This window comes from Lissotriton vulgaris, chromosome 5 (genome assembly GCF_964263255.1).
Source record: "Lissotriton vulgaris chromosome 5, aLisVul1.2, whole genome shotgun sequence".
NCBI lineage: Eukaryota > Metazoa > Chordata > Amphibia > Caudata > Salamandridae > Lissotriton > Lissotriton vulgaris.
In genome coordinates this window covers 180739313-180759671 of record NC_141693.1, presented here as the reverse complement: position 1 = coordinate 180759671, position 20359 = coordinate 180739313, and the positions used below count along the sequence as shown (strand labels likewise).

The window sequence follows — 20359 nt, the reverse complement described above, 5'->3', positions numbered from 1 at the left end:
TGAGGGTGAGTGAGGATGAGGGGTGTGAGGGTGAGGGTGTGTGTGAGGGTGAGGGGCTGTGGGGGGTGAGGGTGAGTGAGGGTGAGTGAGGGTGAGTGAGGGTGAGAGTGAGTGAGGGTGAGTGAGGGTGAGGGTGAGTGAGGGTGAGGGTGAGTGAGGGTGAGGGTGAGTGAGGGTGAGGGTGAGTGAGGGTGAGGGTGGGTGAGGGTGAGGGTGAGTGAGGGTGAGTGAGGGTGAGGGTGAGTGAGGGTGAGTGAGGGTGAGGGTGAGTGAGGGTGAGGGGTTGATGTTGAGGGGTTGAGGGTGAGTGAGGGTGAGTGAGGGGTTGAGGGTGAGTGAGGGTGAGGGTGAGTTAGGGTGAGGGGTTGAGGGTGAGTGAGGGTGAGGGTGAGGGGTTGAGGGTGAGTGAGGATGAGTGAGAGTGAGGGTGAGTGAGGGTGAGTGAGGGTGAGTGAGGGTGAGAGTGAGTGAGGGTGAGGGTGAGTGAGGGTGAGGGTGAGTGAGGGTGAGGGTGAGTGAGGGTGAGGGTGAGTGAGGGTGAGGGTGAGTGAGGGTGAGGGTGAGGGTGGGTGAGGGTGAGTGAGGGTGAGTGAGGGTGAGTGAGGGTGAGGGTGAGTGAGGATGAGGGGTTGATGTTGAGGGGTTGAGGGTGAGTGAGGGTGAGTGAGGGGTTGAGGGTGAGTGAGGGTGAGGGTGAGTTAGGGTGAGGGGTTGAGGGTGAGTGAGGGTGAGGGTGAGGGTTTGAGGGTGAGTGAGGATGAGTGAGAGTGAGGGTGAGTGAGGGGTTGAGGGTGAGTAAGGTGTTGAGGGTGAGGGGTTGAGGGTGAGGGGTTGAGGGTGAGGGGTTGAGGGTGAGGCGTTGAGGGTGAGTGAGGGTGAGGGTGAGTGAGGATGAGGGGTGTGAGGGTGAGGGTGTGTGTGAGGGTGAGGGGCTGTGGGGGGTGAGGGTGAATGAGGGTGAGTGAGGGTGAGAGTGAGTGAGGGTGAGGGTGAGTGAGGGTGAGGGTGAGTGAGGGTGAGGGTGAGTGAGGGTGAGGGTGAGTGAGGGTGAGGGTGGGTGAGGGTGAGTGAGGGTGAGTGAGGGTGAGGGTGAGTGAGGGTGAGGGTGAGTGAGGATGAGGGGTTGATGTTGAGGGGTTGAGGGTGAGTGAGGGGTTGAGGGTGAGTGAGGGTGAGGGTGAGTTAGGGTGAGGGGTTGAGGGTGAGTGAGGGTGAGGGTGAGGGGTCGAGGGTGAGTGAGGATGAGTGAGAGTGAGGGTGAGTGAGGGGTTGAGGGTGAGTGAGGGTGAGTGAGGGTGAGTGAGAGTGAGGGTGAGGGGTTGAGGGTGAGTGAGGGTGAGGGTGAGTGAGTGAGTGAGGGTGAGGTGTTGAGGGTGAGTGAGTGATGGTGAGGCGTTGAGGGTGGGTGAGTGAGGTTGAGTGTTTGAGGGTGAGGCATTGAGCGTGAGTGAGTGAGGGTGAGGTGTTGAGGGTGAGGGGTTGAGGGTGAGTGATGTTGATAGTTGTTGAGTGAGGATGATTGAGAGTGAGTGTGAGTGAGGTGTTGAGGGTGAGGGGTTGAGGGTGAGGGGTTGAGGGTGAGGCGTTGAGGGTGAGTGAGGGTGAGGGTGAGTGAGGATGAGGGGTGTGAGGGTGAGGGTGTGTGTGAGGGTGAGGGGCTGTGGGGGGTGAGGGTGAGTGAGGGTGAGTGAGGGTGAGTGAGGGTGAGAGTGAGTGAGGGTGAGGGTGAGTGAGGGTGAGTGAGGGTGAGGGTGAGTGAGGGTGAGGGTGAGTGAGGGTGAGGGTGAGTGAGGGTGAGGGTGGGTGAGGGTGAGGGTGAGTGAGGGTGAGTGAGGGTGAGGGTGAGTGAGGGTGAGTGAGGGTGAGGGTGAGTGAGGATGAGGGGTTGATGTTGAGGGGTTGAGGGTGAGTGAGGGTGAGTGAGGGGTTGAGGGTGAGTGAGGGTGAGGGTGAGTTAGGGTGAGGGGTTGAGGGTGAGTGAGGGTGAGGGTGAGGGGTTGAGGGTGAGTGAGGATGAGTGAGAGTGAGGGTGAGTGAGGGGTTGAGGGTGAGTGAGGGTGAGTGAGGGTGAGTGAGAGTGAGGGTGAGGGGTTGAGGGTGAGTGAGGGTGAGGGTGAGTGAGGGGTTGAGGGTGAGGGGTTGAGGGTGAGTGAGGGTGAGTGAGGGTGAGGGGTTGAGGGTGAGTGAGGGTGAGGGGTTGAGGGTGAGTGAGGGTGAGGGGGAGTGAGGAGTGAGGGTGAGGGTGAGTGAGGGGTTGAGGGTGAGGGGTTGAGGGTGAGTGAGGGTGAGGGGTTGAGGGTGAGTGAGGATGAGTGAGAGTGATGGTGAGTCAGGGGTTGAGGTTGAGTGAGGGGTTGAGGGTGAGTGAGGGGTTGAGAGTGAGTGATGGTCAGGGTGAGTGAGGGTGAGGGTGGGTGAGGTGTTGAGGGTGAGGTGTTGAGGGTGATTGAGGGGTTGAGGGTGAGTGAGGGTGAGTGAGGGTGTGGAGTTGAATGGGAGGCGTTTGAAGGTGAGTGAGGGTGAGTGAGTGAGGGTGAGGTGTTGAGGGTGAGTGAGTGATGGTGAGGCGTTGAGGGTGGGTGAGTGAGGTTGAGTGTTTGAGGGTGAGGCATTGAGCGTGAGTGAGTGAGGGTGAGGTGTTGAGGGTGAGGGGTTGAGGGTGAGTGATGTTGATAGTTGTTGAGTGAGGATGATTGAGAGTGAGTGTGGGTGAGGTGTTGAGGGTGAGGGGTTGAGGGTGAGGGGTTGAGGGTGAGGCGTTGAGGGTGAGTGAGGGTGAGGGTGAGTGAGGATGAGGGGTGTGAGGGTGAGGGTGTGTGTGAGGGTGAGGGGCTGTGGGGGGTGAGGGTGAGTGAGGGTGAGTGAGGGTGAGTGAGGGTGAGTGAGGGTGAGTGAGGGTGAGTGAGGGTGAGTGAGAGTGAGTGAGAGTGAGTGAGGGGTTGAGGGTGAGGGGTTGAGGGTGAGTGAGTGAGGGTGAGGGGTTGAGGGTGAGGGATTGAGGGTGAGGGGTTGAGGGTGAGGTGTTGACGGTGAGGTGATGAGGGTGAGGGGTTGAGGATGAGGGGTTGAGGATGAGTGAGGTTGAGGGTGGTTGAGTGAGGATGAGTGAGAGTGAGGGTGAGTGAGGAGTTGAGGGTGAGGTGTTGAGGGTGAGTGAGTGAGGGTGAGGGGTTGAGGGTGAGTGAGTGTGAGTGAGTGTGAGGGGTTGAGGGTGAGTGAGGATGAGTGAGAGTGAGGGTGAGTGAGGGGTTGAGGGTGAGGCGTTGAGGGTGAGGCGTTGAGGGTGAGGGTGAGTGAGGGTGAGTGAGGGTGAGTGAGGGTGAGGTGTTGAGGGTGAGTGAGGATGAGTGAGAGTGAGGGTGAGTGAGGGGTTGAGGGTGAGTGAGGGGTTGAGGGTGAGTGAGGGGTTGAGGGTGAGTGATGGTCAGGGTGAGTGAGGGCGAGGGTGGGTGAGGTGTTGAGGGTGAGGTGTTGAGGGTGAGTGAGGGGTTGAGGGTGAGTGAGGGTGAGTGAGGGTGAGGAGTTGAGGGGGAGGCGTTGAGGGTGAGTGAGGGTGAGTGAGTGAGGGTGAGGGGTTGAGGGTGAGTGAGTGAGGGTGAGGGGTTGAGGGTGGGTGAGTGAGGTTGAGGGTTTGAGGGTGAGGGGTTGAGCGTGAGTGAGTGAGGGTGAGGGGTTGAGGGTGAGGGTGTGTGTGAGGGTGAGGGGCTGTGGGGGGTGAGGGTGAGTGAGGGTGAGTGAGGGTGAGTGAGGGTGAGTGAGGGTGAGAGTGAGTGAGGGTGAGGGTGAGTGAAGGTGAGGGTGAGTGAGGGTGAGGGTGAGTGAGGGTGAGGGTGAGTGAGGGTGAGGGTGAGTGAGGGTGAGGGTGAGGGTGGGTGAGGGTGAGTGAGGGTGAGTGAGGGTGAGGGTGAGTGAGGGTGAGGGTGAGTGAGGGTGAGTGAGGGTGAGGGTGAGTGAGGGTGAGGGGTTGATGTTGAGGGGTTGAGGGTGAGTGAGGGTGAGTGAGGGGTTGAGGGTGAGTGAGGGTGAGGGTGAGTTAGGGTGAGGGGTTGAGGGTGAGTGAGGGTGAGGGTGAGGGGTTGAGGGTGAGTGAGGATGAGTGAGAGTGAGGGTGAGTGAGGGTGAGTGAGGGTGAGTGAGGGTGAGTGAGGGTGAGTGAGGGTGAGAGTGAGTGAGGGTGAGTGAGGGTGAGGGTGAGTGAGGGTGAGGGTGAGTGAGGGTGAGGGTGAGTGAGGGTGAGGGTGGGTGAGGGTGAGTGAGGGTGAGGGTGAGTGAGGGTGAGTGAGGGTGAGGGTGAGTGAGGATGAGGGGTTGATGTTGAGGGGTTGAGGGTGAGTGAGGGGTTGAGGGTGAGTGAGGGTGAGGGTGAGTTAGGGTGAGGGGTTGAGGGTGAGTGAGGGTGAGGGTGAGGGTTTGAGGGTGAGTGAGGATGAGTGAGAGTGAGGGTGAGTGAGGGGTTGAGGTGAGTAAGGTGTTGAGGGTGAGGGGTTGAGGGTGAGGGGTTGAGGGTGAGGCGTTGAGGGTGAGTGAGGGTGAGGGTGAGTGAGGATGAGGGGTGTGAGGGTGAGGGTGTGTGTGAGGGTGAGGGGCTGTGGGGGGTGAGGGTGAGTGAGGGTGAGTGAGGGTGAGTGAGGGTGAGTGCGGGTGAGGGTGAGTGAGGGTGAGGAAGAGTGAGGGTGAGGGTGAGTGAGGGTGAGGGTGAGTGAGGGTGAGGGTGAGTGAGGGTGAGGGTGAGGGTGAGTGAGGGTGAGTGAGGGTGAGGGTGAGTGAGGGTGAGTGAGGGTGAGGGTGAGTGAGGATGAGGGGTTGATGTTGAGGGGTTGAGGGTGAGTGAGGGGTTGAGGGTGAGTGAGGGTGAGGGTGAGTTAGGGTGAGGGGTTGAGGGAGGGTGAGGGTGAGGGGTTGAGGGTGAGTGAGGATGAGTGAGAGTGAGGGTGAGTGAGGGGTTGAGGGTGAGTGAGGGTGAGTGAGGGTGAGTGAGGGTGAGTGAGAGTGAGGGTGAGGGGTTGAGGGTGAGTGAGGGTGAGGTGTTGAGGGTGAGTGAGTGATGGTGAGGCGTTGAGGGTGGGTGAGTGAGGTTGAGTGTTTGAGGGTGAGGCATTGAGCGTGAGTGAGTGAGGGTGAGGTGTTGAGGGTGAGGGGTTGAGGGTGAGTGATGTTGATAGTTGTTGAGTGAGGATGATTGAGAGTGAGTGTGAGTGAGGTGTTGAGGGTGAGGGGTTGAGGGTGAGGCGTTGAGGGTGAGTGAGGGTGAGGGTGAGTGAGGATGAGGGGTGTGAGGGTGAGGGTGTGTGTGAGGGTGAGGGGCTGTGGGGGGTGAGGGTGAGTGAGGGTGAGTGAGGGTGAGTGAGGGTGAGAGTGAGTGAGGGTGAGGGTGAGTGAGGGTGAGTGAGGGTGAGGGTGAGTGAGGGTGAGGGTGAGTGAGGGTGAGGGTGGGTGAGGGTGAGGGTGAGTGAGGGTGAGTGAGGGTGAGTGAGGGTGAGTGAGGGTGAGTGAGGGTGAGGGTGAGTGAGGATGAGGGGTTGATGTTGAGGGGTTGAGGGTGAGTGAGGGTGAGTGAGGGGTTGAGGGTGAGTGAGGGTGAGGGTGAGTTAGGGTGAGGGGTTGAGGGTGAGTGAGGGTGAGGGTGAGGGGTTGAGGGTGAGTGAGGATGAGTGAGAGTGAGGGTGAGTGAGGGGTTGAGGGTGAGTGAGGGTGAGTGAGAGTGAGGGTGAGGGGTTGAGGGTGAGTGAGGGTGAGGGTGAGTGAGGGGTTGAGGGTGAGGGGTTGAGGGTGAGTGAGGGTGAGTGAGGGTGAGGGGTTGAGGGTGAGTGAGGGTGAGGGGTTGAGGGTGAGTGAGGGTGAGTGAGGGTGAGAGTGAGTGAGGGTGAGGGTGAGTGAGGGTGAGGGTGAGTGAGGGTGAGGGTGAGTGAGGGTGAGGGTGAGTGAGGGTGAGGGTGGGTGAGGGTGAGGGTGAGTGAGGGTGAGTGAGGGTGAGGGTGAGTGAGGGTGAGTGAGGGTGAGTGAGGATGAGGGGTTGATGTTGAGGGGTTGAGGGTGAGTGAGGGTGAGTGAGGGGTTGAGGGTGAGTGAGGGTGAGGGTGAGTTAGGGTGAGGGGTTGAGGGTGAGTGAGGGTGAGGGTGAGGGGTTGAGGGTGAGTGAGGATGAGTGAGAGTGAGGGTGAGTGAGGGGTTGAGGGTGAGTGAGGGTGAGTGAGGGTGAGTGAGGGTGAGAGTGAGTGAGGGTGAGGGTGAGTGAGGGTGAGGGTGAGTGAGGGTGAGGGTGAGTGAGGGTGAGGGTGAGTGAGGGTGAGGGTGGGTGAGGGTGAGGGTGAGTGAGGGTGAGTGAGGGTGAGGGTGAGTGAGGGTGAGTGAGGGTGAGTGAGGATGAGGGGTTGATGTTGAGGGGTTGAGGGTGAGTGAGGGTGAGTGAGGGGTTGAGGGTGAGTGAGGGTGAGGGTGAGTTAGGGTGAGGGGTTGAGGGTGAGTGAGGGTGAGGGTGAGGGGTTGAGGGTGAGGGGTTGAGGGTGAGTGAGGGTGAGGGGTTGAGGGTGAGTGAGGGTGAGTGAGGGTGAGTGAGGGTGAGAGTGAGTGAGGGTGAGGGTGAGTGAGTGTGAGGGTGAGTGAGGGTGAGGGTGAGTGAGGGTGAGGGTGAGTGAGGGTGAGGGTGGGTGAGGGTGAGGGTGAGTGAGGGTGAGTGAGGGTGAGGGTGAGTGAGGGTGAGTGAGGGTGAGGGTGAGTGAGGATGAGGGGTTGATGTTGAGGGGTTGAGGGTGAGTGAGGGTGAGTGAGGGGTTGAGGGTGAGTGAGGGTGAGGGTGAGTTAGGGTGAGGGGTTGAGGGTGAGTGAGGGTGAGGGTGAGGGGTTGAGGGTGAGTGAGGATGAGTGAGAGTGAGGGTGAGTGAGGGGTTGAGGGTGAGTGAGGGTGAGTGAGAGTGAGGGTGAGGGGTTGAGGGTGAGTGAGGGTGAGGGTGAGTGAGGGGTTGAGGGTGAGGGGTTGAGGGTGAGTGAGGGTGAGTGAGGGTGAGGGGTTGAGGGTGAGTGAGGGTGAGGGGTTGAGGGTGAGTGAGGGTGAGGGGGAGTGAGGAGTGAGAGTGAGGGTGAGTGAGGGGTTGAGGGTGAGGGGTTGAGGGTGAGTGAGGGTGAGGGGTTGAGGGTGAGTGAGGATGAGTGAGAGTGATGGTGAGTCAGGGGTTGAGGGTGAGTGAGGGGTTGAGGGTGAGTGAGGGGTTGAGGGTGAGTGATGGTCAGGGTGAGTGAGGGTGAGGGTGGGTGAGGTGTTGAGGGTGAGGTGTTGAGGGTGATTGAGGGGTTGAGGGTGAGTGAGGGTGAGTGAGGGTGTGGAGTTGAAGGGGAGGCGTTGAAGGTGAGTGAGGGTGAGTGAGTGAGGGTGAGGTGTTGAGGGTGAGTGAGTGATGGTGAGGCGTTGAGGGTGGGTGAGTGAGGTTGAGTGTTTGAGGGTGAGGCATTGAGCGTGAGTGAGTGAGGGTGAGGTGTTGAGGGTGAGGGGTTGAGGGTGAGTGATGTTGATAGTTGTTGAGTGAGGATGATTGAGAGTGAGTGTGAGTGAGGTGTTGAGGGTGAGGGGTTGAGGGTGAGGGGTTGAGGGTGAGGCGTTGAGGGTGAGTGAGGGTGAGGGTGAGTGAGGATGAGGGGTGTGAGGGTGAGGGTGTGTGTGAGGGTGAGGGGCTGTGGGGGGTGAGGGTGAGTGAGGGTGAGTGAGGGTGAGTGAGGGTGAGTGAGGGTGAGTGAGAGTGAGTGAGAGTGAGTGAGGGGTTGAGGGTGAGGGGTTGAGGGTGAGTGAGTGAGGGTGAGGGGTTGAGGGTGAGGGATTGAGGGTGAGGGGTTGAGGGTGAGGTGTTGAGGGTGAGGTGTTGAGGGTGAGGGGTTGAGGATGAGGGGTTGAGGGTGAGTGAGGTTGAGGGTGGTTGAGTGAGGATGAGTGAGAGTGAGGGTGAGTGAGGAGTTGAGGGTGAGGTGTTGAGGGTGAGTGAGTGAGGGTGAGGGGTTGAGGGTGAGTGAGTGTGAGTGAGTGTGAGGGGTTGAGGGTGAGTGAGGATGAGTGAGAGTGAGGGTGAGTGAGGGGTTGAGGGTGAGGCGTTGAGGGTGAGGGTGAGTGAGGGTGAGTGAGGGTGAGTGAGGGTGAGGTGTTGAGGGTGAGTGAGGATGAGTGAGAGTGAGGGTGAGTGAGGGGTTGAGGGTGAGTGAGGGTTTGAGGGTGAGTGAGGGGTTGAGGGTGAGTGATGGTCAGGGTGAGTGAGGGTGAGGGTGGGTGAGGTGTTGAGGGTGAGTGAGGGGTTGAGGGTGAGTGAGGGTGAGTGAGGGTGAGGAGTTGAGGGGGAGGCGTTGAGGGTGAGTGAGGGTGAGTGAGTGAGGGTGAGGGGTTGAGGTTGAGTGAGTGAGGGTGAGGGGTTGAGGGTGGGTGAGTGAGGTTGAGGGTTTGAGGGTGAGGGGTTGAGCGTGAGTGAGTGAGGGTGAGGGGTTGAGGGTGAGGGGTTGAGGGTGGTTGAGTGAGGATGAGTGAGAGTGAGGTGTTGAGGGTGAGGGGTTGAGGGTGAGTGAGTGAGGGTGAGGGGTTGAGGGTGAGGGGTTGAGGGTGAGGTGTTGAGGGTGAGTGAGGGTGAGGGGTTGAGGGTGAGTGAGGGTGAGTGAGGGTGAGGGGTTGAGGGTGAGTGAGGATGAGTGAGAGTGAGGGTGAGAGAAGTTGAGGGTGAGTGAGGGGTTGAGGGTGAGTGATGGTCAGGGTGAGTGAGGGTGAGGGTGGGTGAGGGGTTGAGGGTGAGTGAGGGTGAGTTTGAGGGGTTGAGGGTGAGTGAGGGTGAGGGGTTGAGGGTGACATGGGCGTCCCAAAAGTGGGGACCCCGGTCAATTGCAGCCTCTTATGTGCCGTTGGAGGACGATGAAGGCATCCCACGGGACAGGTTGTTCAACGTCCTCAGCCCAAGAGGGTCAGCAGCTGTTTGCGCTCACACGTGGGAAATGGGGCCTCCTCTTCTGAGAGGCAGCTTTATAGTACTTTAAGGAGTGGAACATGGTAATAAGTCTCCCTCATACAAAACAGAACATGATACCAAGTACCACATATCTGCGAGGAATGCGTGGAAGGACTTACTACATGCCCTTATCAAAACCCTCTAAATTCTGTCTGCATGCATTGCCCCCTCCCCCCCCAATTTCTGTTAAGCCAGGGATAGTTTAAAGCACATAGATAAACATCTCCCACGAAAAGCAGACGTACATGATACACCCAGAAACACCCACTAGATAACAAATACAATTTTAAAACACTATAGCAGGTTCCCCTCCAGTACGGTTATTCAGTGGTTAGGTTCAGAAACGTCATGGCTCTCAGTAAATGCATTTGTTACAAACTGCCACAAAACGCTTAGAAGATCAAAAACAAGGATGGACAAAATGAGGCCTAATAACAAAGCACTCCCTACCCTATATCAAAGCAAAACCAGCTGAGCGTTTGTGAAACGGGCGCAGAGATGATCGTATTGCCTATGTTACTGAGATGTACAATTAATTGCGAATATGTGTTTTGCCTCATTTGTTTAATTTATTTCCACAAACTGGTAATGTCGAGAATGCACCGGCCTCTCTTAAACAACAAGCTGAAGCCCGGTGACTGACAGAAAGGGAAGAGGTAGGGGGCAGTGGGAGCGGGAGCAGAGAGTCAGCAGGGAAAACACACAACAATGAAAGCATAGCCACACGGCGCTTGTGAAAGGGTGCCGCGCTGATAGAGCTCACACATCCAGTGTTCCCGGAGACCAGTCATCAACGTCCGGGGCAGCTGCGAGGAGCAGGGCAGGCACAGACAGCAGTGCCCCCCTGGTCTGAGCCAAGCAGCGCAGCCTTCTCTCTGGCCCGCCGTTATAACGCAGAAAGTGTTAACTTTGCCTGAAGAGTCATGTTTGGCATACTACAAGACAAGTTTAGAAAAATAACGCTGGCTGTTAGGGCGTTAATAAAGCATAGCCACACGGCGCTTGTGAAAGGGTGCCGCGCTGATAGAGCTCACACATCCAGTGTTCCCGGAGACCAGTCATCAACGTCCGGGGCAGCTGCGAGGAGCAGGGCAGGCACAGACAGCAGTGAAACAAGGGAGAGCACAAACTAGAAGCCATGTTGACGTAAAAGTAACGCAGCGCGGCCGAATGAAATTTCAAGTCGGGTGGGGGGCGGGAGAGAAGGGAAGTGAGCGAGTGGGAGGGAAGCGCTGGTGAAGCGTCGCCCTACAAGAGCCTGGTTGGGGCGGGAAGGGGAGGAGTAACGCAGCGCGGCCGAATGAAATTTCAAGTCGGGTGGGGGGCGGGAGAGAAGGGAAGTGAGCGAGTGGGAGGGAAGCGCTGGTGAAGCGTCGCCCTACAAGAGCCTGGTTGGGGCGGGAAGGGGAGGAGTAACGCAGCGCGGCCGAATGAAATTTCAAGTCGGGTGGGGGGCGGGAGAGAAGGGAAGTGAGCGAGTGGGAGGGAAGTGCTGGTGAAGCGTCGCCCTACAAGAGCCTGGTTGGGGCGGGAAGGGGAGGGGGCGGAGCGGGTAAACAAAGACGGACGTGCACGCGCTTTTAAGCTCAATGCGCATGCGCATTGCGCTTAAAAGTCACGGGCACTGCAAGGAATCGCCACGATTCCTTGCAGTGTGGATAAAGAGCGGATAAGTGCCAATACTCTCGCCTTGCTCGATGCGCATGCGCATCGACAGGCGAGACCTAAAAAGGTATACAAGCCGAGTGACGTCTAAAAGGAGAGAACCGGTGTAAACCACGATGCTACATGTGATTGTGTAAGAATGCACTAGGCGAAGAAACACGGAAGGTAATGTTAATATCTGAACAAGAAATGTGAAAAAATGGTGACTGAAGTAACGTGTGCATCGAAAACAACAGAAATTACAAGGGTGTGATAAGAATGTGCAGCCCACTGAAGAAACAAAATCTAATAAGATAAATAGTTGTAATATACTGAAATATACTGAAAATAATAAGCATGCTGTTTAATTATGATAATGATGATCCAGAGACACCAAACTTACAAGTTACAATGCAGCTTGAATTCTAACCTATGGGAGGGATAGGCCTTGCTGCAGTGAAAAACGAATTTAGCAGTTTTTCACTACCAGGACATGTAAAACTCAAAAGTACATGTCCAACCTTTTAAATACATTGCACCCAGTCCATAATGCTGCCTAGAGCCGTCTTTAAGGGTGCCTTACATGCAATAAATGAGAAGGTTTGGACTGGAAAGTAGATGAACTTGGCGGGTCGACATGACAGTTTAAAACTGCAAACACATGCTCTGCAGGGGCAAGGCTAAGACAGGTTTGAAGGGCTGCTCATGTGGGAGGCACAATCAGTTTTGCGTGCCCGCTAGTAGCATTTGATTTACAGGTCCTGGGCACATGTATTGCACTGTACTAGGGACTTATCACTAAATCAAATATGCCAATCATGGAGAAACCAGATGTCATTATATTTTAGACACGGAGCACATGCACTTTAGCACTGGTCAGCGGTGGTAAAGTGCCCATAGTCCTAACACTAGCAAAAAAGAAGTTCAGCACACAGTCAAAAACAGGAGGTCAGAAGCAAAAAGACTGGAGAAACCACACCAAAAGATGCCAAGTCTAACAGTGCTAGCACTGACAAGGTGGTTACCAAACTAACGCTCAGGTTAATACATCTAATTAATGTGGTTGTTTCAGGAGAAGATAGAATTATGTTTGCACCACAATAAGGGGTTAGATGAATAATGACAGATGAGAATTGTCCAAATATTCTGTCATTATGAGGTACTTGTTGCTAATACTTCTTCGCTATGAAGTTTAGCCACTTCTATGACAGCTGAAATTCAACGATGACCAGACACTGAAGTATCTGACTTTTTAATGGGCATTGAGTTAGAATTGCAGAGCATGCAAATAGCAAGAAAATACTGATGGCCAAAGCTTTCTGTGCAGTTCGGCAGAAAGATTCTTCAGGAAAAAGATCCAGAATTTTTTATCATCATGAGGGAGGCATGTTTAAGAGTTTCTTTGGAAATAAAGGACACTGGTGGTCTAGACAGCCTCCAGGCCACTGAAATATATGCTTACGTATCATGGGACAATCAAAAAGAGCATAATTCTGTAAAAAAACAAGTATGATCACACTTTGTGCGACAAAAGACAAGATGCTGGAAGTCCATGGGAGACTAAAGGATGGAGACTGGAACTGATGGGTGACGCCATATGTGCATGTTGATGCTGATCAAAACAGTCCCTTGTCCTCTGACCTGCAGTCAATGGACATTCAATGTGTCTGGAGGATGGAAAACTAGATGTACCACTAAATGATCAATTGCGTGAGCGGACCCCTACAGCCTTATGGTAGCACAAAAATACACTGTCAGAGCAAGCCACACAGTAGGGACAGAGAACAATACAAAACATAAACCATTTCTTAGAAGGACCACCTTTGTATTGGAGATGCCCACACTCACCCGTGCAGAGCTGACAGTTGTCGAGGTGGCATAGCTGCCCGTGGAGGACACAGAGTCTCCGTAAGATGTCACAGAGTGAGAATCTGTGCCAGTTCCAGTGCTGGAGTGCTGCCGGGCCTTCATTGACTCAATCTCCCTCTTTAAGACCAGGCTGTCAAAGCGATCCAAATCCTGAGCAGATATCACACCGCGGACTTCAGAAAGGAGCGAGAACTGTGGAAGGAGGGAATAGATGCATTAAACCCTTCTATCAATCACTTCTTGACAATATTTGCAAATATATTCAGCCCTAGACATCTGTACAGGGAAATTTGACTCTTTGCGAATGCCTGGATCAGTCTAAGACACCCCTCCAATCAATAGGCCACCTTAGTTAACAGAGGGGCCAAATTTCAGGCCTAAAATATTGCTCTTTACAGCGAGAAACTTTGATTTTCAGAGGAGCCAAGGATGCACTTGCAGTTCTTTATTGACACTCTGACCAGATGAAAGCCCCAAATCATCTTACAGATCTTTACAAAGTGATACTTTGATCCTCAGAGGAGACCAAGGACTGGCTAACTGCTATTTACAATGTAAATTGTTGATCCTCAGAGTTTCCCGGCAAGAATCGGATCAGTCTATGAAACCTCTCTTCACATTATTACAGCTTGATTTTCCAAAGGTTTCACTGCAGGACTTCAGGATTTCAGAAACAGACAATCTACCCCTCCCTTCCCATGCATTACTCTTGAAACATCACATGGAGGTACACTCTTCATAAACAGTTTAATCATGTCCTCAGCCCTCTACAATCAATGTGCAAAGTTGTGTATATACAGTAGCATTTGACATGAGAGGTATTAGCAGAGAAATGAGGAGAGCAGGATAGCTCCCACTCCAGTCTCTTTGCTGGGGTCGATCACAGTATATACTTGCCCTGCAGTCTACAGGCAACCAAAAGGGCACAACGCAGAAAATTAATTTCAAAGGTCTTGGAGCGATGGATTCACAGCCAGAACAAAGCACTCACTTCACAGCTGCATTATTTACTGAGTAATGAGACCAACCTTCTCCAGGATCAATCCCCTATTTCCACTTCTCCATCATCTTTCCAAAAGCCCCACAATTGCCTGTGTTGCCGTAAGGCTTGTTGCTTTGAAATTCCATTTAGAATCACCATCACAGGTTTACACATTAGCAATCTTTACTGATCACTCTTGATTTCCTGAACAGGTTTGACGGTAGTGTATGATATGACATTAATATGCAGTGCAATTGCTACGGCAGTGCTGACATTAATATGCAGTGCAATTGCTACGGCAGTGCGCATCATTGGGTAACTGAGAAGTCCTAAGACTCAATTTCTTCTGCTGGTCGACACAAACATTTTGAAAATTCTGATATAGAGTGGAGTGTTATTACACATCAACACATAGAAACGTCATCACCTCCCCTGCTTGCCATGGAATTTTTAGAATAACCCGGGTTGCAGATTACTATGTGGGGCTTAAAGAAAAAAAAAACTATATTTTCTCTAAAAAATAACAGGAACATACCATAGATAGAAAGTTGTTGCAAAATTGAACACAGTGGCAAAGTTCATGTGGATTTGAGCACCCCTAAGAGTGGTGCAGCAGAAGCAAAGTGTATGAGCTATGGACAGGTATGCAAACATGTGGTCAGCCCTGGATACAGGGCATTGCCCTAATCCAAGTGAGATCAGGTGACAGTAATATAAGCCAGACAATGTCTCATCTTGTTGGAACAAAGCAAAAAAACAGAGATAAATAAGGATGGATGCCTATAACCATGCTCAACGATCTATCAGTGCCTCATTTGAGCCATATGGCCATGTCTGAACTGGGGGGGCTTGGTGAGCAAAATAACGATGGATTAAATCCCGATCTGTGACTGGGAGTGAATGTTTTGCCATTGTGCAACATTCCGTCCATCATCTTGTGTGTTTTGCTCATTTGAGCCAGTGGCTGCCCGTCTAGTTGCTGATCTCTTACATGTAGAGGATGTGACTAATATCAAAAGGACAAGAGGAGCATGAACACATATCGGCAAACGATTGAGATTGAACTGGCATGAGGACAGTGAGGTAACCTGAGAAAATTGTACGTCACTGATCAAAAAAGATGGAGAACATGGAAGAATCACACACTGATAGCAGTCCAAGACCTAGGAGCCAAAAATAGACACAGATGAACCCTTGACGTCAGCAGCTATCATGCATTTAGGATTCAAAGTGGACATTTGTGGGGACTCAACCAAATTATGACAATTGGGAACAAAACCTCTCAAGGAAATCAGTCAATTCAACAAATTTACAAAACTGGGATGACCATAGTCATGACAAAACTGTAGCCACTCCTGAGAGGAGCGAAGTGAGATGAGTTCTAAAGAATTGATAACCGGAGTTTGGTGAAGTAGTGGTTGTACAAGAAAAAGAAGATCAAAAACTGCCCTCGGAGATAGGATTATAAAAACACATTATTGACAGGGTATTCCTATTCTAGGACAGGATTCTGGCCCGATAATCATAATGACTTGTGTGCACTACAATGTGCCTATGCCAGCATACAAGGCACTAGGGCCCACAGTACAACCCATGCACACTCAATGCGTGCCATACCTTGAGAGCACCAGCCTCCAATCATCCAACCTGTTATTTTCGGGAGTCCTTTTTCCCATTTTCAGCACTGATACACATTGATGCACAACTCGAGCCACATCATCAACTGTAGAGAAAGATGGGGAAAAGAACCTACCCTAGACAGTCATCCTTCCTTATTACAGCCATCTTGGTGCCAAAGTAGTGATAAAGTCTGAGGCAAAGCTCCATCAAATTAGGGATTACAGCCGTCCCAGCATCACGGCTGGAGAGCTCCTGGACAATTTGAAAGTCCTTCTCTAGCTTGTTTGAAGCTAATTGAAACTGATCTGAAAAGCAGGTATTTGGCGGTGAGCCGAGAGGTGAGCGCGCAGAAGTGATCAATATGCCTCGCTAGTAGCCAAGTCATAATGAGAACGGCTTTTGTGCTCCACTCCACAAGCTTGGACTTAAGGGAGGGTCGTTGGCGATGCACAGCCGAAGTGACTGAAGAACCCCGGCAGAGGCTCAGTACAGGACACACAGGGATAAGTGACAGAAAGAACGGCAAATTAATTTTCAAGTGGGTAAGCGAGAATTCGGATGGACCCAGTGAGAATTCTTTGCAAAATGTAAGATGTTATCATTGTTTTGAAGAAATATACTGTCCAAAGTGCTTACACTAGCACTTTTATTGGACACCAAGCCCACACCCTAAATTTCCTTAAGAAGGAATCAGTTTACAGTGTCTTCGATACAAATATCCTTTTCATTACAGCAGGGGAGACAAATCCTTGATTTCCAAAGGTCGTTGACCTTTAAGACAAAATGGTTGCCCTCTACGTGCCCGGGAAGGGGTGTCATAGGGCGTGGTGTATTATATGGCACCCAGGAGGCCACTGAGCAGGTAGAAAACGTTTTTTAAACCTGTAGGGCAATAAATAAGGTTCCTACAACACTGTACAGAAACATGTCTCTGAACATTTAAGTTGCTGCCATTAATTATTGTTTTCCATAAATCCACAACGTATTTGCACCTAGCATTCTCTTCATCAAATTTCTCTAAATTTGACATATGGTCACATAGACATAATACAGAATTTTTCTATTTAAAATAATACATTTTAAATGTATCTGTAATTGCTGTAACAACCAAGTTACTGGTATAATGTGTGTGTTCATGTAGGAGGGCAACAGCATTCAGTCTAGCAACTCAGGAAGATGAGAGCATGAATGTTGACCTTGCTCACACGGAAGGGCATCAGTTACTCATTCGCATGATGCAACAATTCCCCTCTGCCTGTCAAAGTTCAGACACATTGAAAAGCTCTAAGTAGCTTTCATCAATATCTGTCTTACAGAAATCCACAATGTATTTGCAGATAACATTTTAATTAGACTTTTAATGTTGGATGCATGCTTTCACACAGATGAATAAACCCATCTGAAATTGTCTGAGGATATAACTTAATGGCCTCATTTTCATGTCCTTGTGGTTTACAACCATGTTTAGTTTGTCCATTGGATGGATAAATCTCAGAGAGGGTTCACAAGTTGTGAAGTATTATCTGCGTTAAAAAAATGCTTAAAACTAAATGTGCAGCAGAACTGACAATTGTGCAAAAACAAATGTGCTACATGACCCCCAAATGTGCACCTAGATCCCCAGGACAATCCCCCAGAATAAGAGCTTTGATTGCAGACTCATAAAAGACGATTATGATTCATGGAAAATAAGTCTGTAAGAACTTTTAAAGAACTGAAAAAAAGTCATGTCTCTAATTTTATGTTATCACCAATGTGAAGGGGAAAAATAAACAAATCCTTCCACTGTTATGAGTGGCAACTCACAAAAATGCAAAAACGAATTGTCTGAAAACAATTCATAGTGTGCAAATAACTTTATTTTTGAACATGTGCCTGTGTCACTGTCACATGCTGCTGCTTGGCTGTGATGCATTCACTTGTAGGGCAGGTACTTGCAAACCGCACAATGAACTGCACCGCGGCACTCATAGTAAGACATAGGAAACAAGGCACAGGAAGACCTCTTACTCAGGTCCTTACTCAAGATCACACAATGTGTGCATGTGGGGCAGCTGGTGTTCAAAACACAGATGTAAGCACCCTCACAGGTCATTTATTATTTCGGAAAGTGGAAACATTTGCTCAGTTGTGCAAGAGGAAGCCACATCTGACAACATTAGTCCAAGCCTGCACTTTTCTGGAACCAGTGGGTAGTATTAGAGATGAAACTGCCCCTTTTCCCCACTGGCCCAGAACACTGGAGGAGACAGGCTGGGATAAAAATAAAACACATTCCGCAAAGGCATGGGGGGCCATGTAGTGGTCTCCTGGACCATGTTCTGCTTCTCTGATGCTCCCAGCAGTTGCTCACAAACTGACAACTCTGTTATTACCAGTTTCTACTTTGTGTATCAGAACTAACAGCTTTGATAAGTCAACAACCTGGCAATGATTTTCGACCACAATTGCAGTTGCAATGAATTGATGTACTACACTTGAAGGAGGAAAGGGCGCGTCGTACACGTCACCGCTGCCTTTCAATGCACAATAGATCCTAAATGTAGTTTGCAAGTTATAAAGATCGGGGAATCACTGCGCTTTTGTTAAAGGGGGTGATATTGCAGCACTGCTCCAAAGCCGGCCCCCAGTAACAATAACTCCCCCCACAGGTCCAAAAGTGGCCCTCACCATTCCAGCCCACAGCAAAAATGCAAGGTGCTCAGGGCCGGACTGGGAACCAAAACCAGCCCTGGCAAAGTGCACGGACGCCTACCCCTCCCCCCGGGTTGGTTTGGGGGTGCGACCGAGCTCTTTGCCAGGGCCGGTTTTCGGCCAATTTTGTTACAGGGCCGATTTAGCAGTTATGCTGCAAAAACGGCCCTGTAAGAAAAACGGCCACCAGGGGCCCAACACCGGCCCCCACCCTTGCGGCGCACCGGGGTATTGTCCGGTTCCTGCAACGGGCAGTCCGGGCCTGAAGGTGCTCGCCACAGCCAGACCGTCCCTGGGTCCCGAAGAAAACGATGAAAGCTGCTGCTTTGTCCAGCGACTGAGAATCTTTATCCTGCATTCCCTGAGCGGTCTTAGCTGGGCTACTGTTGGGATGAGCTACTAGTTGTGGCAAAAGGAAACTGTTCTCCTGCCTTCCTGGGTGCTACTTATTATCTACTGCTTACTAAGTCTTCACTGTGAAAACCTGAAACAGCAGGCAGGAAAGAACACTTTTACATAGGGTGAACCTAAACAGGAGCGAGTACTTCTTTTTACATAGGATGAACCCAAACAGTAGCAAGTACTTCTTTTTACTTAGGATGAACCTAAACAGGAGAGAGCACTTATTTTTACATAGGATAAAAGTAAACCGCAGAGAGTACTTCTTTTTACATAGGATGAACCTAAACAGGAGAGAGTACTTCTTTTTACTTAGGATGAACCTAAACAGGAGCGAGTACATCTTTTTACTTAGGATGAACCTAAACAGGAGAGAGTACTTCTTTTTACATAGGATAAAAGTAAACAGTAGAGAGTACTTCTTTTTACATAGGATGAACCTAAACAGGAGAGAGTATTTCTTTTTACATAGGATGAATCCAAGCAGGAGAAAGTACTTCTTTTTACCTAAAATGAACCTAAACAGGAGTGAGTACTTATTTTTACATAGGATGGACCCAAACAGGAGAGAGTATTTCTTTTTACATAGGTTGAACCTAAACAGGAGAGAGTATTTATTTTTACATAGGATTAACCTAAGCAGGAAAGAGTACTTCTTTTTACTTAAAATGAACCTAAACAGGAGCGAGCACTTCTTTTTATGTAGGATGAAAGTAAACAGTAGAGAGTACTTCTTTTTACAGAGGATGAACCTAAATAGGAGAGTACATTTTCTTTACATGGGAAGAACTTAAACAGGAGAATGCACTTCTTTTACAAAGCATGAGCCAAATCAGGAGAGAGCACTTATTTTGTCATAGGAGGAACCTAAACAGAAGAATGCACTTCTTTTTACATAGGTTGAACCTAACATGAGAGAGCACTGATTTTTACATAGCATGAACCAAACAGGAGAGAGTATTTCTTTATACTTAGAATGAACATAAACAGGAGAGAGCACTTTAATATACATAGGATGAAACAAAACAGGAGAGAGTACTAGTTTTACATAGGATGAACCTAAACAGGAAAGAGTACTTCTTTTTGACATAGGATGAACCTAAACAGGAGAATGCACTTATTTTTACATAGAATGAACCTAAACATGAGAGTACTGATTTTTACATAGCATGAACCAAACAGAAGAGAGTAGTTGTTTTTACATAGAATGAACCTAAACATGCGAGAGCACTTACCTATACATAGGATAAACCAAAACAGGAGAGAGTACTTCTTTTTACATAGGATTGACCCAAACAGGAGAGAGCACATACATATACATAGGAAGAACCAAAACATGAGAGAGTACTTGTTTTTACATAATATGGACCTGAACAGTACAGAGTACTTCTTTTTATATAGGATGAACCTAAACGGGAGAGTGTGCTTCCTTTCACATAGGAAGAACTTAAACAGGAGATTGCACTTCTTTTTACATAGGATGAACACAACACAAACAGGAGAGAGCACTTTTTGTTACATAAGATGAACCAAAACAGGAGAGAGTATTTCTTTTTACATAGGATGAACCGAAACGGAAGTGTGCACTTTCTTTCATATAGGAAGAACTTAAGCAGGAGAGTGCACTTCCTTTCACATAGGAAGAACTTAAACAGGAGAGTGCACTTCCTTTCACATAGGAAGAACCAAAACAGTAGAGAGTATTTATTTGTATACAGGATGAACCTTAGCAAGAGAGAGTACTTCTTTTTACATAGGATGAACACAACACATACAGGAGAATGCACTTTTTGTTACATAGTATGAACCAAAACAGGAGAGTGCTTATTTTTATATAGAATGAACCTTAACAAGAGAGAGTACTTCTTTTTACATAGGATGAACACAAAACATACAGGGTAGAGCACTTTTTGTTACATAGGATGAACCAAACCAGGAGAGAGTACTCGTTTTTTACATAGGATGTATCGTAACAGGTGAGAGTACTTTTTTTTACAAAGGGTGACCCTAAGCAGGGCTGTGTCCTTTTTTTTGGATAGGATGGAACTAAACAGTACACAGGATGAACCTAAACAGGAGAGTGCAGTTATTTTCATATATGAAGAACTTAAACAGGAGAATGCACTTAGTTTACATAGCATGAACCTAAACAACACTTATTGTTTTGATAGGAGGAACCTAA

General features: G+C 50.5%; 1 protein-coding gene across 1 annotated transcript in view; it reads right to left on the bottom strand.

Moving 5' to 3' along the window:
* WHRN (whirlin) overlaps nucleotides 1-20359 on the bottom strand; it is a 963606-nt gene that overhangs the window by 169373 nt on the left and 773874 nt on the right. Inside the window, exon 7 of the mRNA XM_086919999.1 lies at nucleotides 12462-12674. Within this exon, the coding sequence (XP_086776125.1) occupies nucleotides 12462-12674 (213 nt within the window). The remainder of the gene's footprint in view (nucleotides 1-12461; nucleotides 12675-20359) is intronic.